The 19,164-nt window shown below is 37.6% G+C and overlaps 1 protein-coding gene across 1 annotated transcript in view; it reads right to left on the bottom strand.

Annotated features, from left to right (window-relative positions):
* Itpr (Inositol 1,4,5,-trisphosphate receptor) overlaps positions 1 to 19,164 on the bottom strand; it is a 185,009-nt gene that overhangs the window by 98,865 nt on the left and 66,980 nt on the right. Inside the window, exons 11-15 of the mRNA XM_074102562.1 lie at positions 15,117 to 15,201; positions 13,997 to 14,157; positions 12,857 to 13,022; positions 9,980 to 10,123; positions 9,183 to 9,327 (exon numbers count right to left, since the gene is read on the bottom strand). Of these exons, the coding sequence (XP_073958663.1) occupies positions 9,183 to 9,327; positions 9,980 to 10,123; positions 12,857 to 13,022; positions 13,997 to 14,157; positions 15,117 to 15,201 (701 nt within the window). The remainder of the gene's footprint in view (positions 1 to 9,182; positions 9,328 to 9,979; positions 10,124 to 12,856; positions 13,023 to 13,996; positions 14,158 to 15,116; positions 15,202 to 19,164) is intronic.

The raw sequence follows: 19,164 nt of genomic DNA, 5'->3' as shown, positions 1-19,164 counted from the left end.
CCCGCAAAGTCAAGTTCTTCATTTTCAATTTCTAAATCATCGAAATATGTTATCGCCTGTGGAAGAAAGATGGTATGAACTCCATATTACTTCTTCCTCCCGCAAAGTCAAGTTCTTCAATTTCAATTTCTAAATCATCGAAATATGTTATCGCCTGGAAAACAGTTACATCGTGATTTTTATTGAAAAGATAATTTCCGAATAAGCGTAAAACAGCTTTTGAAAATATAAAATTTCAGAATTCCCATGGGAACTCGTTTTCGAATTTTAGTACATACCTCCATCAACAAAGCTACAGCAATGATATGGAAGGTGTGAGAATGGTCTCTATGTTCTTTCGCTTGCTTGCTTCGCTCTATGGCTTGGTGCCGTAATAATGGAATTTCAATTTCTAAATCATCGAAATATGTTATCGCCTGTGGAAGAAAGATGTTATTAACTCCATATTATTTCTTCCTCCCGCAAAGTCAAGTTCTTCAATTTCAATTTCTAAATCATCGAAATATGTTATCGCCTGTGGAAGAAAGATGGTATTAACTCCATATTACTTCTTCCTCCCGCAAAGTCAAGTTCTTCAATTTCAATTTCTAAATCATCGAAATATGTTATCGCCTGTGGAAGAAAGATGTTATCAACTCCATATTACTTCTTCCTCCCGCAAAGTCAAGTTCTTCAATTTCAATTTCTAAATCATCGAAATATGTTATCGCCTGGAAAACAGTTACATCGTGATTTTTATTGAAAAGATAATTTCCGAATAAGCGTAAAACAGCTTTTGAAAATATAAAATTTCAGAATTCCCATGGGAACTCGTTTTCGAATTTTAGTACATACCTCCATCAACAAAGCTACAGCAATGATATGGAAGGTGTGAGAATGGTCTCTATGTTCTTTCGCTTGCTTGCTTCGCTCTATGGCTTGGTGCCGTAATAATGGAATTTCAATTTCTAAATCATCGAAATATGTTATCGCCTGTGGAAGAAAGATGTTATTAACTCCATATTACTTCTTCCTCCCGCAAAGTCAAGTTCTTCAATTTCAATTTCTAAATCATCGAAATATGTTATCGCCTGTGGAAGAAAGATGTTATCAACTCCATATTATTTCTTCCTCCCGCAAAGTCAAGTTCTTCATTTTCAATGTCTAAATCATCGAAATATGTTATCGCCTGTGGATGAAAGATGGTATTAACTCCATATTACTTCTTCCTCCCGCAAAGTCAAGTTCTTCAATTTCAATTTCTAAATCATCGAAATATGTTATCGCCTGGAAAACCGTTACATCGTGATTTTTATTGGAAAGATAATATCCGAATAAGCGTAAAACAGCTTTTGAAAATATAAAATTTCAGAATTCCCATGGGAACTCGTTTTCGATTTTTAGTACATACTTCCATCAACAAAGCTACAGCAATGATATGGAAGGTGTGAGACTGGTCTCTATGTTCCTTCGCTTGCTTGCTTCGCTCTATGGCTTGGTGCCGTAATAATGGAATTTCAATTTCTAAATCATCGAAATATGTTATCGCCTGTGGAAGAAAGATGGTATGAACTCCATATTACTTCTTCCTCCCGCAAAGTCAAGTTCTTCAATTTCAATTTCTAAATCATCGAAATATGTTATCGCCTGTGGAAGAAAGATGGTATGAACTCCATATTACTTCTTCCTCCCGCAAAGTCAAGTTCTTCAATTTCAATTTCTAAATCATCGAAATATGTTATCGCCTGTGGAAGAAAGATGTTAGTAACTCCATATTACTTCTTCCTCCCGCAAAGTCAAGTTCTTCAATTTCAATTTCTAAATCATCGAAATATGTTATCGCCTGTGGAAGAAAGATGGTATGAACTCCATATTATTTCTTCCTCCCGCAAAGTCAAGTTCTTCAATTTCAATTTCTAAATCATCGAAATATGTTATCGCCTGTGGAAGAAAGATGTTATCAACTCCATATTACTTCTTCCTCCCGCAAAGTCAAGTTCTTCAATTTCAATTTCTAAATCATCGAAATATGTTATCGCCTGGAAAACCGTTACATCGTGATTTTTATTGGAAAGATAATATCCGAATAAGCGTAAAACAGCTTTGAAAATATAAAATTTCAGAATTCCCATGGGAACTCGTTTTCGATTTTTAGTACATACCTCCATCAACAAAGCTACAGCAATGATATGGAAGGTGTGAGACTGGTCTCTATGTTCCTTCGCTTGCTTGCTTCGCTCTATGGCTTGGTGCCGTAATAATGGAATTTCAATTTCTAAATCATCGAAATATGTTATCGCCTGTGGAAGAAAGATGTTAGTAACTCCATATTATATCTTACTCCCGCAAAGTCAAGTTCTCCAATTTCAATTTCTAAATCATCGAAATATTTTATCGCCTGTGGAAGAAAGATGTTATCAACTCCATATTATTTCTTCCTCCCGCAAAGTCAAGTTCTTCATTTCAATTTCTAAATCATCGAAATATGTTATCGCCTGTGGAAGAAAGATGTTACATCGTGATTTTTATTGAAAGATAATATCCGAATAAGCGTAAAAACAGCTTTTGAAAATATCTAAAATTTATTTGGGAACTCGTTTTCGATTTTTAGTACATCCTCCATCAAAGTCAAAGCTTCAATGATATGAAGGTGTGAGACTGGTCTCTATGTTCGCTTGCTGCTTGCTTCGCTCTATGGCTTGCCCGTAATAATGGAATTTCATTTCTAAATCATCGAAATATGTTATCGCCTGTGGAAGAAAGATGGTATCAACTCCATATTACTTCTTCCTCCCGCAAAGTCAAGTTCTTCAATTTCAATTTCTAAATCATCGAAATATGTTATCGCCTGTGGAAGAAAGATGGTATTAACTCCATATTGCCTCTTCCCGCAAAGTGAAGGTAAATTTACTATGCCTATTTCGATTACTTGTATCAAGGGTGGGTCTATCGAAAAAATATGGTTCATGGGGGTCAAAACCCAGAGACATGATAACAGTTATTTGCGATCTTGTTTTATTTTTTATGTCCTTTCTCGAGACGCCGACTATCACCATACCAAATTTCATCTAAATCGTTTCAGCGGTTGAAGCGGGATAATATAACAGACAGACAAACAGACAGAGATACTTTCACTTTTATAATATTAGTAGAGGTAGTAGGGATTGTAAATATATCGATTCGTATCCTTTTTTATTAGTTGTATTCCTATTATCTAGTCGCAAAGTAAGTAATTTTAGGAATTAAACTAGCTCATTAAGTTTAACATATACTTAATGAACGTGATTTATTATTACGTATTATTCTATTTATTTTTTTAGTCATTTTTATGTTCAATGACATTTGTAAATATATTGTATATAAACTTATAATTGAATCATAATCACATAACTTACTTTGGAGTCGTGAAGACAGAATCGCGAACCTCAATAAATTTAATAACTTTTACCGACATTAGTATTGTCCTAGACGGTTAAAGCTGAACTTTAATCTGTACTATACGTACAGTCAAGCTCATGAATATGATGTACGTTACCAAGACGTCGAAAGTATCTATAACACTCGCACCTCTATGCCGCTAATCTTTATGGTTGGACGGATGGTGGTCGATGTATACCTACATTGACGCTGTGACTGTATAGATATTTATGCCCTCGACTGTACCTCTGCGATAGCTACCAATGAAAAGTGCTCGTACACCATTAAGTAAGACGAGCTATTGAAATGTAAATAATTAAAAGCTAATAAATGTCTTTTTGTACGCATTGTTATGTGTAAATAGTGTAAATTCTATTTATTGTATTGATTATTTATCAGGGTTTATTTTATTAATGTTGAACATTATATTGTGACTGGTGCTAACTGAAGTTCAAATACGTATACGTAATTAAGTGTTCAAATTCCTTGAATTAAGTATCTTTAGGTATTTTAATATTCAAATCGTCCGTCCAGTAAATTTAGCTACTGAACACATTGTGTTCCACATAACAGTGAGATAATGTTAGTTTTTTAAAATAAGGACTATAGAATCGTAGATTCTCTAGAAAATCATTGTAAATAGGTACACCATGATTTTTAATCAGTGGTCAGGAAGCTGTTTTTCTAATTCAGTAATTTATGGCGATCACGAATAAGTCACATTTACATGGAACAAAGCATTTTCTTTTTCGTAATATTTTTATTTTGAAAATAACTTTTTACTTATTGTCGCCCTAGTAATGTTTTGGTATGTGAGCATAATATAACCTCTTTGATAAGACAGCTTTACTAAAAAATATATGAATAATAAGTTGTCATTATTATCACTCGAAGTTTCTACTTTAACGTTTCTACGTTTTTAATATAACCATTAACTGTAATAATTAAACAGTGATTTTCGATACTTCACCTATTGAATTCGATTTAAGCTAATTGTTATTTTTTTCAACTCTTGATCACCAATTAAAAATCATCGTGTGTAAAACAGTAGAAAACTGAGCGGTAAATTGTTGTCATGTAATCATTTTACGTAATAAGTAACTTTCGTAGTTACGAAGAAGTTCATATATTATTATGACAATAGGCCAACTTTTCGCCGTTCAGTTTTGTCTAAATACAGCTTTTCAGACTATGCATTTATATTCCAAGACTGATTTCTTTAATTTATAAGTAAAAAGCTGTGATGTTGTACAATATAGTTAAGTTTTTTTTGTTATTGGTTAAAAATTATAGTAATTTACATACACAGCGAAGGAACCGTCCATTTTAAAATATATTGATCCGTTTTTAACCATGGACTAGTGAAAGGTTTTTTAAATAAAGACCATGGAATTCAGGAACAGATGGTTCGTTCGTTTTGTCACAATGTACCTTTTCGGACTCTATATATTTAGAGTCAAAGACTGATGAAATTTTTTCGAGTTTTTTTTGTAATTGTAATTGGTTAAAAACTATAGTCTATAAGACTTTTATAAGTACACGATGAATGTTGTGTAGCCTAAGAATTCGAAAAAATGAAGACTGACTTGAACTATTTTAGGGTAAAATTTAAGAATTAAGTAAGTTTTGTACATGTGCAATAAAACTATTTATATTTAAAAGATTTTTTTTGTTTTTCCATATACCTAACATTGTGCTATTCATTAAATACTGTTGTTTTTACATTACATTAAATGTTCATTTTTTTTATTGAACATGAAACCAATAGGCACAATGTTCCTTCCTTCAAACAATCAGTAAAACACAAACAGTACAGTACTCCTAGGTGGTGAACAGATTTTTTTTTCATACTCTATACTTCAAGATTAATAATTAATTATTGTAAATTTAACTAACCTCGTTCATAAAACAACCTAGAAAAGTTGCAAAGCTACCGCTACTATCATTGCAAAGTTCAATATCTTATAAACTCGGCTAAGGACCTCTAGATTAGACTAGCTTTCGATTAAAAAAAGATTGGTCCGTCCGTTTGGTACCTATGATGCCAGAGACAGATACAGGAATATCAAACTTACAACTCATCTCTTTTTGTGCAGGGGAATAAAAAAAATCTAAATGGAAATAACAAAACTAAATAGCGATATATATATGAATTATGTTATGACGAAAGAAGCGCAAATATAAGCCGAGCTTTGAGTTGCAGACCGCGAACTGTACATTGACAAGTTCGTATGTAACACTCGGTGGAACTCTGTCGCAGTCAGCATTGCCACACTTATAAAAAAATATAAAGGCAGCAGAGGCTCCCTGCGACAAAGTTCTAAAGTGTCACGAATGAACTTGTCAAGGTATGGTGACGGCACCAATCATGGACATAACAGAAGTACCTAGTAATGGATAGCAAGGATTCGATGCCTCATAGCTCATCATTCATGAACTTGACTAGTTATTATCATCAGTTATCTGAACGTTTTGTTATTAATTAAAAAAAAAGTAGTGCACCTTAATTAAAATTTGGATTAAAGAAAAAAGCCATTATTGGTTCACTAAACAGCAATAATCTACTTAGAAAACTTTAAACATTAAACTATCGTGAGACTCACTCATATTTAATTAAATAAAACCGGATAACACAGGTTTTATACCGAGATTAGCTCGACATGTTTCAGGCTAATTCGTAGCCTTTATACCGTGGTGGAACAGTTTTAATTTGAATTCCTGGAGATAACAAGTTAATTTAAGGGGTGTTTCACCATCCATTGATTAGTGTTAACTGGCAGTTAGGTGTGATGCCGTCTCTATTTGTTTTGTTCGAATAGACGGAGACGGCATCACATTTAACCGTCGGTTAACGCTAGTCAATGGATGGTGTAACAGCCCCTAAGTATATTTTATATTATTGTTTTAAATAAGCAAATATTTGTACGCCTAACGGCAAAACATAGAGAATCCCTTAAATCTTAAAAATATTTGTAACTTACCTATGTTATACAAATAAATCATTCATTCATTCATTCATTCATTTCTTCTCGGAGCCACGCGACTCGGCTGGATTTAAGACGTGTAAACTCGATTTAAGTTGCGACTTATCCGGATTGATTTCATTAAACACAACTGAGAAAAGTTGGAAAATTCCCGACATTGTCATTTCAATGGCCAATATTTGAAAACAGCTGAACCGTTTTTAATGAAACATAGTTAAGAAAGAAGAAATGATCAGTTAAATGTATTAAGTATTAATTTAATCAAGCAAAATATGTAATTATTTTGTTTTTAAAAGGTCTAACAGAAAAGTAATGGGTAATAATGACTTTTATCATCAAGTGTTTTGACGAAACTCGAATTTCTTAATTAACGATTTTAATGAGGTTTAACGGAAATAACGAATTACGTGCAGGTTAATGATAATTGCGGAAGACCAATTATAGATTATTAAAATCACCTTAGTGATTTTTGCAACAAAAACCAAACGCACTTTGGTAATACTTCTGTTTCGCAGAAAAATATTTAAATAATGAATTTCATTTCCCAAACTGTTTGATTTTCCAACTCTCAATCTCGGAAACAAAGTCGCTGCAAAGTGAGAGCGAGAGATCGGATAATCTTCCAAGAGGGAGCGAAACGTTCGAGAACGGGGTTTTATGGCTCCAGAGATTAAATGATAGCGACTCGGGTTTAACGGACCTGAGGTTTTATTGTAAAACACAATTAGAATGACAGTTGTTTTCACCACTTTTTCTATCAAACGGCATAAGCCGAGGGCAGAAAGAGATGGTGAATGCGAAAGTCAGCGCGTTGGAAGATTACGGCCTCCGATGTGCGAGTGGGCTGCGCTCTCTATTGTCAACTACGAACTCCAAACTCCAGCTTTGCGGTATGGAAGATCAGGGGAAAACACTACATTATTTCGCCAAGAAAGTGGTCACAAAGGTTCACTACTGGTCTTAAAACGAGGAACACGATCATTCTGTAGTGACTTAAAAGAGAAAGAATGTAATAAACTAGGTATCGACCGGATGGCCAAGTGGTTAGATAACCTAACTACGAAGCTTGAGGTTCCGGGTTCGATTCCCGGCCGGGGCAGATATTTGTATGAATAATACGAATGTTTGTTCTCGGGTCTTGGATGTTTAATTTGTATTTAAGTATGTATTTATCTATATAAGTATGTTTATCCGTTGCCTAGTATCCATAGTACAGTCAAGGGCAAAGATATCGACATGGCCAAAGTTGCAACAATATGTATACACGGCCTTAATGTTAAGTGCATAAAGTCGTGTATACATATTTTTGCAACTTTGGCCGTGTCGATATCTTTGCGCTTGACTGTACAAGCCTTGCTTAGTTTGAGACTAGGTCAATTGGTGTCAAGTTTCAGGATATTTTTATCTACCAAATCAGACAGTAACATATGTGCATGTGAAGAGAAATATTTATTTATTCTACCACATTTCTCTGAAATGACGATTTGAATTAGACACCAATCCACATATGTATATTATGAAAGAATGTTCCAAAAATATACTAACCATTTTTAAATTAGAAATAGATACCAGCGATTGCAACGGAAAACAAAAAGTTGCATTCTTAGAATGCCATTTAAAAATTAATTAATTGCATTGCTCATTAGTTAAGTTCGGCTTATGTGCGCAAACTAAAGTAATTTAATTATAATTTGGAATTAATGTAAACCGTTTGTATTTGATAAGTGTTTAACAAAAGGGTGTAGGTATAATATTTGAATTTATGGCCATACAATTTGATGTAGAGTTGCTCAAACTCCGTAAATATAAAAATGTGTTTTAAGTATGTGATTCATCTTTAATTGAGTTTTATGAATAAGTTATACTTCTATCCACTTTTCACAAAAAAAAATATTGACTTTTTTGGTCGTGGCTGTTGGCGCCTGATTGCCATGTTCTTAGGGCCAGTATAGACTGACTGCATTCCAAATGCAACGTAACCACAACTTTGACATGAAACTACCGTGAGACTCACTCATATTAAATATATGGACCCGGATAACTCACGTCTTAACAGGTCGAGCTAAACTCGATTTAAGACGTGAGTATCCGGTCATTATATTTAATGTAACCACAACTGCCGACTGCCCATACATTTTTCGTTGCAGTTCGATTGCAGTCGGCACAACTGCACTCTGACTGCAATTAAAATGTATGGGCAGTCGGCAGTTACGTTGCAGCTGGAATGCAGTCCGTCTGTACTGGCCCTTAGACAATTAATTTACTTTATGCACTAGACTCTAGTGACTAGGGCATAAAGAGCCATTTTATGTCGCCTAGATCAGACATAAATACGAAGTTTACGAGCGTAAAAAGTGACAAATTGTGTAGGGAATTGAGCAAGCACCCATAAAGCTGAAATGATCACCTTGAAACTCAAAGCCTCTACAAAAAGAAGAAAAAAGTTTTATACTGATGTATGTATTGTGTAATGGTTTTCAGTCGTATTTTATCAATAAAGTTCCATATAAATGAATATGAAAACCACTCATTTAATACAATTAATAACTGATTGATACTACAGGTGCTGCCGTCTTTCGATTGAGATCAAACTTTTCCCGATGGTAAACCATTACGACCTTCATCTGTATGTTAAGGGCCAGTACAGTCGGACTGCCGACTTCCAATACATTTTTATTGCAGTTCCATTGCAGTCGACACATCTGTACACAATGTATGGGCGGTCGGCAGATGCAGCTACGTTGCAGTTGGAATGCAGCCCGTGTGTACTGGCCCTTATGACTTTTTGCTCGTTTTACCAACCGACAAAGGTCTCGATTTCTGATGCAGTGATGTGCTTCTCCAACAGTTTCCGGTTGTTATGCAGCAGCGCGGTGATGGTGTCTTCGGCCAAGATGTCGTAGCCGATCTGCTTTTGCATGAAGCCGAAGTGTTTCGCTATGTATTCCTAAAAAATAAAATAAGCATGTTTCCTAAAAAAATCGGACTAGGCCGTCAGTAGCGGAGCGGACTCATTAATGACTAAAACCGCATTTACACTTATCTGTCGTGTTGTGTCGTGACGCATCAGAACGGTATCGGTTTCATACATTTTATATGGTTGCGTTCACATTTATCTGATGCAGTATGTTGTGACGGCTAGTGTTGTGTCGCACCATAAGCTATAAGGGAGGGAGAGAGACAGAGAGCATCACAACACAAAACGACAGATAAACCGGACCTCTATGAAGTTGGTCGATGTAGGTGTAAGTCATTAATGAGCCCGCTCCGCGCGCGGTATAAATTGGGCTAAAGGGTCTGTGGTCCAGTGGTTTTAAAAGACCTATCCAATGATACCCCACACTATAAGGTTAGTCGAGAAAAAAAAACACCTCCGCTTAACGTCTATGGAGGTACGCTAAAATATATATTTTTTAAGTTTTTTTATTTTGCCACTTTGTCGGCGTGAATGATATGTATTATTCATGCCAAATTACAGCTTTCTAGTACTAAACGATCTCTGAGCTTAGCCTCGGACAGACAGACAGACAGAGGGACAGACATGGCGACACTATAAGGGTTCCTTGTTAACTACGCAACTCTAAGAAGATATAATGTACCTGATTCTTTCGATAATCCTGCTGGCTGAGCCTCAGTATTCTATAGCAGAGGCGGAAGATGTACTTGTACGGGGCGTAGCGAGGGTCATACAATTCCTCGATCTTCAGAAACGCCTCGCCTTCCTCTGACTCTTGAAACGGACCCTGGAAATATACGTACAACCATGGTATTTCACTTGTTCCCATACCTCCTTGAAGTAGGAACGGCAAGAAGTCATCGTCATGTTAGTAGGGGTCCGAATCGGCTCGCATAATTGTTGCAAGTCATAAAGCAATGTTTGTCATAACTCTTTTTTTTCTCTGAATGCATTCATCATCATCATGTCAGCCGAAAGACGTCCACTGCTGGACATAGGCCTCCCCCAAGGCTCTCCACTCACACCGGTCTTGCGCTTTCCGCATCCACCGCGATCCTGCGATCTTAGGTCGTCGCTCGATCTTGTTGGAGGCCTACCGAACCGACAGCTCGTCTCCCGGTCCGCGGACGCCATTCGAGAACCTACTGACCCCATCGGCCATTTGAACTGAGAGAAATGTGCCCCACACACTGTCACTTCGGTTACAATGCTGTCTGAATGCATTAGTTAGTCATAATTGTCATAAAACAAACCTAACCTAATCTATGATTATATTAACATTTCTGAAAAAATATAGTTTTGGCTCAAAAAAGTTATATGACTAACAAAAACACACATTAGTTTTAAATAACTTTTAGCATCTATGAATATTTATGAACTTCGAGGTCTTTATATTGTTTTTGGTTACCTGTCTGTATACTCACTAATGTACGACTGCATGTGTTTCTTAAAATAAATAAATAAAAAATTATGACGTTCATAAATTACGCGACTAGATGAGCACAGAGTAGGTAACAAGCGAGTCGTCAGTCAATTTTAACAAACACACTTCGAACACCTACTAAAATAAATTAAAGTATGTGAAAACAATGCATTTTATTCATATTAGACATAATGTTTCATGGGACACATTTACTTCTTAAGACGTACACAATCGACATCTAAATAGAAATAGTGTAAGTTTTTTTTTTCAAATAACCGGGTTCGATTCCCGAGTTGAGTAAAGGTTTTTTTTAAATGCATGAATGCAGTTTTATCTTGTTATTAAAATCGATGTCATGGTTCCTAAGAAAAATTTTCGTATGTCGTATAGTTCAGACTTTCCCATACTGACCGATAAATGGGCCACCCTGTATAAGTTAATGTGGTCTACTCCAATAATTATTCGTTATAGACTTTTTTTTTTAAACCGGTCATAAACATTAATTCGTTTTTAAGGAATATAAAGTCTATCACGAATAATTGACAAAAATTCATTTTTTTACACCTGTAAATTACTACAGGAATCGAAAAAGTTTTGCCTCCTGAACATGGGAAAATATTTATTATAATTGATTTCTCTATATTTAAAAAATACAAAAAATTGAAAAAATATGGCTGAATTTTCCAACACTACGACAGAATAGATATGTTTGCTTTGCCTTTTTCACCAGATAAAGGAGCCGTCATAATTTTGAGAACGTCTATATGCAACGTCTACGTCAGATTTACGTGATCTTTTTTTTAAGAGACTAGACAAAAGTAATGGATCTATTGTGTCGTAGTTTTGGAGTTATGGCCTTTGAGAATAAGCACATCTTAAAAAAAATGTAATAAATTAATTATTAGTTGTAGCGAAATTTTAAAATAATAAAGAAAGAAAGAAAGAAAAACATTTATTCGTGACATTTTTACAAATAAAAGAAAAAGAAAAAAGGAAATAATTTTGTCACGAAATGGTCCCAACTCAGCATGATGTCAACCTTGCGGCCGACGCTGGTCTTCCGTTGGAACCATTTAAGTGTTAAAAAGAACAAACAAAACAGCAGCGAACTCGACAACTAAAACAATTTTTTACAATACACAAAACTAGTAATTACAACATAAAATAACTACACAAAATATAAATAAAAGAAAAAAGAGAATAATACGCCACGTCTGTATAGGCCTATTGCCTTTGCCATAATGCAATTATTGACGTGGCATTAAAAATGAAAAAAGAAAAAAAGTACTCTGTGCTATAGACGTGGCATCTTTGCGTGGTATGGATGGATTCATAGTTCGTGCAAAAAAGAATGAGTTCCGAATAATCCATTACCATTACCAATAAAATATCAGTGCAAACAAAGCGCAACGGTACTTATAGCGATGTTCAAACAAACATCACAGTCACGGCAGCGCCCATGGAACGCAACAACAGGTATGTAAAAAAGTGGCGCTAGTTATAACCTAAATGAAAAAATAAAAAAACAAAAATCAAGCTGTTATCCTATCATTGTTCACAACAACCATAAGCTCCATAACTTGTTAATACACTATACAACGCACGTCTTGCAGGTTTCCAAATGGCCGGTACCCGAAAGATGACAATACAAAAGCAAACGTCCCATTCGAGTCCATGAACAAATCCAACGTGCAGTCTCAAAAAAGCATGCACAGCTAGATAATGCCATGAGAAGGGGCGCAAAACAAAAGGTTTGTAGACTATAATCAGCGTTTTTCTCTTTCAAAACCGAATACAGAGAACGAATCAAATTATAGTCTTAGAAATATGAAATCTTGTCCAATTATTGGAGTAGACACATTAACTTATACATTAAGAAGTGTTCTATAAGAAAACATTTTTAATTTTCATTCAATTTTTATGGAATAATCAAGAAAAACTAACAAAAATGCAACGTTGCCAGCTCAGCAGGTATAAACGCTCTTAAGCTGTAACTTAGATTTTAGATTAAAAAGCGAGATAAAAGATGTAAAAAAATCAACCAAATTCATAACCACCTTTTTTGTAGTCGCCTCTGGTTTGCTAAGGGATCAATACCTGCAGGATGCGAAACAGCTGTCGCAGTATGTACTGTTCTCGGAGTAGTTTCTGCCGATCCCTGTTCGGGTTCTCCACGACAAGCTCCAGGGCTTCCGACTTGTTCGGCTCGTTCTCGAAGCCCGCTATGAAGTACACTATGTCTTGCAAGAGGGACGTGAGGGCCCTGGAACACGTAGTACACATCACATCACATAGTGCGCCAGGTGTTAATTAATATCAATAAATATACTGAATACCCACAAAAACCTTTTTTTTTTTTTTTACTTTAACCTCCTGAGTCCTAACATTTTTTTAATAGATAGTGCGAGGGATGTGTTTTTCATAAACCAATAGAATCGCTTCATTTACCTCGCCTCGCACAGCACCGCTCTGGTGGAAACAGCTGAGCGGAGCGACGCGAGGTAAATGAAGCGTTTCTGTTGGTACATGAATAACACATTCCTTGCAACACAACCTCGCACATCTCTGGTGGGAAATGCAGTCATTATGCGAGTTAGATTATCGTACAGATTTTTTTCACCATGTATATTTATTGATTTGTCCCGATCAAGTCTCCAAAATCAACCTGCAAATCCTACTAATATTATAAATGTGAAAGTTTGTGTGTGTGTTTGTTACTCCTTCACGCTAAAACGGCTGGACGGATTTGGATGAAATTTGGTATGTAGATAGCTGGACATGTGGAATAACAAATATGCTACTTTTTATCCCGATTTTCCCACGGGATAAGGATAAAATCTCGAAATAACAACCGCTAGGCTTAGAGTCATGTAATTTGGTATGTAGGTAGCTGGACATCTACTCCTTCACGCTAAAACGGCTGGACTGATTTGGATGAAATTTAGTATGTAGATAGCTGGACATCTGGAATAACAAATAGGCTACTTTTTATCCAGATATTCCCATGGGATAGGGATAAAATCTTGAAATTTCAACCGCTGGCTTTAGTCTTGAAATTTTGGACAGTTGTTCTTAACTCAACCTCAATGAAGACCACGATATAAATTTTGGGAGTTCCCGGGGGAATTTTGTAAAATCCCGGACTTTCAGTTGTAACTACCAGATCGAATAGTTTACGCGTGCGAAGCCGCGGGTAAACTCTTGTGGCAAATAAAATAAAAGCTCGTTCGCACTCACTTCCTCTCGTTGTGCTCTATATTCCCGTTGTGCAGTTTGCCGGAAAGCGCGGAGAGCACCTTGCAGGCGTCGTTGGCGAAATCCAAGTCCCGCACCTCGCTCGGCGAGACTGATATCAGCGCAAACGCCTCTTTGTCTTCTTTCACCACTGAACAACCCACCTGGTGTTTTGGAAAGCAAGAGCGTACGAAATTTACCTCGAGCTTAAGGGTGAAGGAAAACGTCCCTTAAAGGGATAAGTTCGCCTTTGTACATATATTTCATTGTTTGTCAATTGTGTTTGTTGACTTATTTTGTACAATACAGAGTTTACATACATACATACATAAATACGTTAAGAAAACTGTGCACAACTACGAATTGAAAGAAGCACAAGAATACTCTTTCAGGCAGTGTTTTACCAATGGTACAGATTCTCATTACTGCAGGTTCCCATTTCTACAGATTTTCAGCGGTTTTTACATAAAACGAGGTCTCCGTTAGGTACGATGATGTGCGAAGCGAGGAAGAGTGGTTAAGAAGAACTGCGTAAACAGCGCGTAAGCTGAGCGAGTGTACTTGTGACGAGCCGGTGAAATTACTGGCACTTGAGGTATCCCATCTTAGGCCTCTAGGAGCCCCACATGCTCGTTTGCCATCCAGTCGAATAAAAAAAACTGCAGGTATGGGAATTGGTAAAACGTTTTTTCTGAGAAGAGGCTCGTCGTCGGCCTCCGTCCAGCTGGACGACGCAATACAGGATGTATGTGTCTCTTCAACTATTCCGAAATATTATTTCAAGGAATTATTATTTAAACGGACTAAATTTAATGATTATATCACGGACAGGGACGTTTGGAAATATTTTCGATCAGCATAGGCGATCCTATACTTCGAATTACGAATCTACTGCGTTAAAAATGTATTTGAATATACTTATCACGGGATGGCAAGAATATAGACCACATAAGCGAGAATGGGGCAAAATTAAAAGTGAAGTGGCCAGCAATTGCAACCCAAAATGGACTAATAAACAATGCTGCAAGGTGTCTTAAAAACAGTTCAACATATAACGCGCAATATAGTTCTACATTTCCTAGTTGACTGATGAAATAATTGGTTAAATGTCGTGTCAACTTACCTTGGACATAACAGGTTTTTCCTCGTCCTTGTCAATGGGGATGGATGTAGAGTGAACCCAAGTGTGGGTGCACAAGTGTTGTAATCTGTAATCAAAAGAGATAATTAACAAGCCAGAAGGGGTATTGTCGTAGTGTCGTAGTCATTGTTAATCATCATCATTTTTTCAACAGAAAGATGTAAAAACTAATTTCAGCGGGTGGTTATTTTCTCTCCGCTAAACATTGGCTGTACTCGTACATATATATTTTTATAATAATAACTCGTTTTAATTCTGAATTTATTACATACTTTACTTTTCAGTAAAGTACGTACTAATATTGTAAATTATTTTCTTAGATGAATAAAAAAAATCTAAATAAAATTAATGTATATTTCGAAGCATTACATCGTAAATCAGTCTTTTCTTTGTTAATATTGTGGCGTTTGGTATGAGACTACATATGTATAGTCAAGTGTAAAAACGTGTATATATTCGAACCACTCAAAAATATGTTACCACTGATTTATTACGTCCCAATAGGAGTCTGTGGCACATATTTTTGAAGCTTTGGGTCAGTTCATAATTTTTACACTTTGACTGTACATAAGAAATGCCACGTTGTGTTCATCTTTGTCCGTTGTCCAGAGGATAGAGAGATGGTACCTTCTGGTATTCTCTTTACACCATATGTTGGGTTGTGTAGATGGCAGCACAGTTACCTGACATAGCTGCTCTGCGGCACAGGCGTGTCGCAGTGCGTCATGGTGGTAGGGTCTAGTTCGAACAGGGTGGCAATTTCCGAGGAGTGCGCCACTGAAACCAGCTGGTACGCTGGCTCGCCGGAGTCCAACGGGGCGTCACTGAAATAGCACGATACAAGATATAAATAAATAAATAATGTCACGGCACACTTGACACGAATTGACCTAGTCCCAAAGTTAGCAAAGCTTGTGTTATAGGTACTAGGCAACGGTTAAACATACTTAAATAGATAGATATATACTTAAATACATATTAGATACTCAAGGCTCGAAAACAAACATTCGTATTTTTCATAGAAATGCCAGGGATCGAACCCGGGACCTCAAGCTTCGTAGTCAGGTTCTCAAACCACTGATTTCAAGGTTCAATATCTCAAAAACTAAATACTAAACTAAACAGTTTAGGGTTTGATCTATTACAAATACTAGACAGTGTATCATCCCTTCAAATTCCTACATCGTTATTCCAAACATCCTGTATATTACATTTACATATATAAACCTTGCTCTTAAATCACTCTATATTATGATGAATATCTAAAACCCGTCGCGTTGTTTAAAAGATCTCTAAGCATACATAAGTATGTACCTATGTATGTAGACACGCTGCAAAAAGCGACTCTGTTTCATACTAAGCAAAGATAAATATAAAAAGGTATACTAACGGTAACGGTAACTTCCTTTAACCCTGAAATGCAAGCTCGTCGATATGTGTATCCTGCCCATCCTAACCTACGGCGCTCAGACCTGGTCTTTGACTGATGCTCAGAAGTCCAGACTTAAGATTTGCAAGCGAGCTATGGAGCGCAGTATTCTAGGTGTTCGGAGATCTGATAGAATCAGAAACACGGATCTGCGCTCCATAACTCCAGTTGTCGATATGGGAATGAAGATCGCGAAATTAAAATGGGACTGGGCGGGTCACGTCTGCCGCATGAATCCGGATCGCTGGGCCAAAGTTATCACCGATTGGGTTCCATGCGACGGGCACCGGAGAAGAGGCAGACCTAGAAGGCGATGGCGGGACGATCTGGACCGATTCCAGTCACATGGGCAAGAGCTGGCTAAGAATAGAGACGAGTGGAATATGAAAGGGGAGGCTTTTGCCTTGCAGTGGGACACATTATAAGCTAGTTAAAAAAAATACTAACGGTGGGCGCACGCACGCTTCAGCCGCAAGATAATGTCCGGTGGCGAGATGCTTGAACCGGAAGATGGAGTTCCAGTGGCCCGCGCCGCCGCGGCACGGGTCGTGCTGCACCACCTGGCGACAGACAAAGTAACCTCGTACCACCCAAATGTGCAATAGATAGATAGATAAAAGACTTTTCACACATCTCTTTCAGTAAATTTTCGCGGCAATTTTTTTTTGCGGCAATTATGCGACTATTGATACGATATTTTTCTATTGTAGCGTGTGGCATGAGACTTTGTACATAGCTTAGACATGCCCTGATCAACATGTTCTATTTATCTTTATGTAGAGGATAGAGCCACTTGGTACAGTCAACAGCAGAAGTGGATGAGCAGTTACGTTGCTCAAAATGACCTACACACGACTCTACTGCCAAGGTAATAAGAGTGTGCTCCACAAGTGCTCATCTACTTCTGCTGCTGGCTGTACATTACACAGTAAGTTTGCTGACCTCGATCTCCCACAGCGCTTTGCTGCTGGTGGCGGCGGTTGCGGCCGACCGGCCGGTCGTCCTCAGGAACACGTGTTGCCCCTTCTGGTACTCGTCCATGGTGAGGAACTTCTCCTGCTCCGCGTGGAACAGCCGCACCACGTCGCCGCCCTTCAGGATCTCCTCCTGGTTCTCCTTGTGTTCCAGGAAGAGGGTCACTTTCCAGGAGGTCGACGAGTTTACAACGTTTACCTGGAATATTGACAGTTTTTTGTGAACCTTCTAATGCGCTGAAGCGCTGATATGTCTGGTAGCATGGTGAACGGTTGTGTTGCTCTGAGGATGAGCTCTGGTTGAGTTCGAAATGCGTCAGTGTTGTGTGGTGGTGGTGATGGATGGATTTATGTGATTTGTGTGTGATCTTACAGTGTGGAGGCGGGGGAACTGCATGAACACACATTTGTTGCATAAACGTAGCTATCATAAGGTCGCGGGTGAGCAAAGTATTTTGTTCAGTTCATAATTATTTCTCTTCCGAAGCAAGGGGGTATTAAAGCTATATCGAAAATACAAACTGAAACATAGATGCTTGATGATGGAAAAAGAGACCAGCGCTGGGAATCGAACCCAGGTTCTCAGCATTCCGTGCTGCGTGCCATACCATTACACTACCACTGGACAGGAGTACAGAGACGAATTTCTCCTATGCACCACATATGTCAGCTTGTTTGTTTTTTATTTAGTCACTTAAGCAGCGACACTAGCGACATCTATGTTTTTAGCCCTCATCAAGAAACTTTCAACATTCCATTGTAACTAACCGCTCACCGATCAACGAACTAACCGATACCAAATCCATCAATCAAGGATCAAATGACTCCCCTGCTGTTTGCCTTTCTCTTTGGGGTCATCCATTAACACAAGTCACACTAATTTTGACCATTCTAAGACCCCTCGCCCCTCTATGTCACACTTATTACTATGAAAATCGTAATTAATTTATTCTTGCCTCTCTCAATCTCTTGATCCTAACCCACCTAAAAGTGTGCGGTAATTATGAATAACACTTTTAACTTTGACAATAAGAGACGTCATTATGTTACCGACGATGTACACACCTCCATCGAGCCAGCGTTGTCCGGTAGCTCGTGGTTGTGCGACACGTGCAACACCTGTTGCCCCGCGCTCACCGGGTTCATTATCACCTTGTCTCCTACCACCACGTTGTCACCTGTAAAACACGCATAAACCCTTTATCTACACCCATATACTAAATCCTCAATTATGCGTTCAAAAACCATAGGTAATGACCAGCATTACGACATCGGATTCTATTATGAACACGGCTGTATCGTAATGAGATTTCATACATCATTACAGCACAGGGGGGGGGGGCGCCCGCGACCACGTGCAGCAGCAGGTCGTCGCGGGCGCAGCTCGTGGGGCAAACATACCTACCTAGTTAGAGTTAATGCAGGTCATTCTCAATGGTTCGCGGAACACATGATAGAGGATTTAATATATGGATATAGATAAAATAATGTATGCAACTGTACGTAATTAGGCCTTAAAACACTTGTGACCCTATTACGATACAGTTGCATAAAATACTATAGGGTCTACGCTGGCTGGCGCGGGTGCACTGCCGCTATACCTAGTACGATTTTTTTTAAGTGTCCC

Source organism: Choristoneura fumiferana, chromosome 19, assembly GCF_025370935.1.
Source record: "Choristoneura fumiferana chromosome 19, NRCan_CFum_1, whole genome shotgun sequence".
NCBI lineage: Eukaryota > Metazoa > Arthropoda > Insecta > Lepidoptera > Tortricidae > Choristoneura > Choristoneura fumiferana.
This window is presented reverse-complemented; position numbering and strand designations above follow the sequence as displayed.